We start from the raw sequence: 726 nt of genomic DNA, 5'->3' as shown, positions 1-726 counted from the left end.
AGCCTGAGGGCGTGAGCCCAGAGCTGCTGTCATCCACTCATCAGAGCAGCCCTGGGCTCTGGAGCCTGAGCCCCGCCCCCGGGGAATCCGCCCCCCCACACGTCCCAGGAGGGGGGCAGCCACAGTCTGTTCCTGAGCTTGGTGCTCTGTGGGCCAGTCATCTCCGACAACATGTGTCCACACTCCCCTGCTGGCTCAGCCTGTTTATAACCTGATGCAACCAGACGGCGCCTCCCAGCCCTCTCCCCGGCCCTGTTCCCACAGTGGGTGTGACCCCTTCAGGGCGCTGTCCGTCCACTGCCCAGCCTGGAGGGGAAGGACAGGCCGGCTCCCGTGTCCCAGGCCTGGGTGGCGCCCGAGGGCACGAGGCTGCACTCACCTGGCTTGTTGAGGAGGCACCTGACCTCATACTCCACGTCGGCCTGGCGCTGCTCCAGGTTCTGCTGCTTGAAGCTGGAGGGTGGGAATAAGAGGACTGTGACTTCGGCCCCACGCAAGGCGGCCTGGCCTGCGCTGTCAGTCCCTCCCTTCCCAGCTGGACGGGTCCCGGGGAGGGAGCGGGGCCGAGGGCGGGAGGACTCACACGTAGATGAGCTCGGACTCCCGCCGCACCAGCAGGTGCTTCTCGTGGATGAGCTTGAACCAGTCCACCAGCATGTCGTCCTCACGGCCCTCTGCAACCAGATCCCACTGAGGCCGGGGCTGGCAGCAGGGCCCGCCCTCAGC

The 726-nt window shown here is 67.1% G+C and overlaps 1 protein-coding gene across 1 annotated transcript; it reads right to left on the bottom strand.

Annotated features, from left to right (window-relative positions):
- Positions 1 to 23: 23 nt before the first annotated feature.
- Positions 24 to 720, bottom strand: LOC102239736 (MICAL-like protein 1). Its single transcript, XM_005852816.2, has 2 exons — positions 584 to 720; positions 24 to 453 (listed from the first exon to the last, which is right to left on the bottom strand). The coding sequence occupies exons 1-2, from the start codon at positions 655 to 657 to the stop codon at positions 279 to 281; spliced, it is 249 nt and encodes an 82-aa protein (XP_005852878.1). The 5' UTR covers positions 658 to 720; the 3' UTR covers positions 24 to 278.
- Positions 721 to 726: the final 6 nt, after the last annotated feature.

The sequence above is a fragment of the Myotis brandtii genome, unplaced genomic scaffold (genome assembly GCF_000412655.1).
Source record: "Myotis brandtii unplaced genomic scaffold, ASM41265v1 C41590644, whole genome shotgun sequence".
NCBI lineage: Eukaryota > Metazoa > Chordata > Mammalia > Chiroptera > Vespertilionidae > Myotis > Myotis brandtii.
The sequence above is the reverse complement of the archived record's forward strand: the minus strand, read 5'-3'. Positions and strand labels throughout refer to the sequence as shown.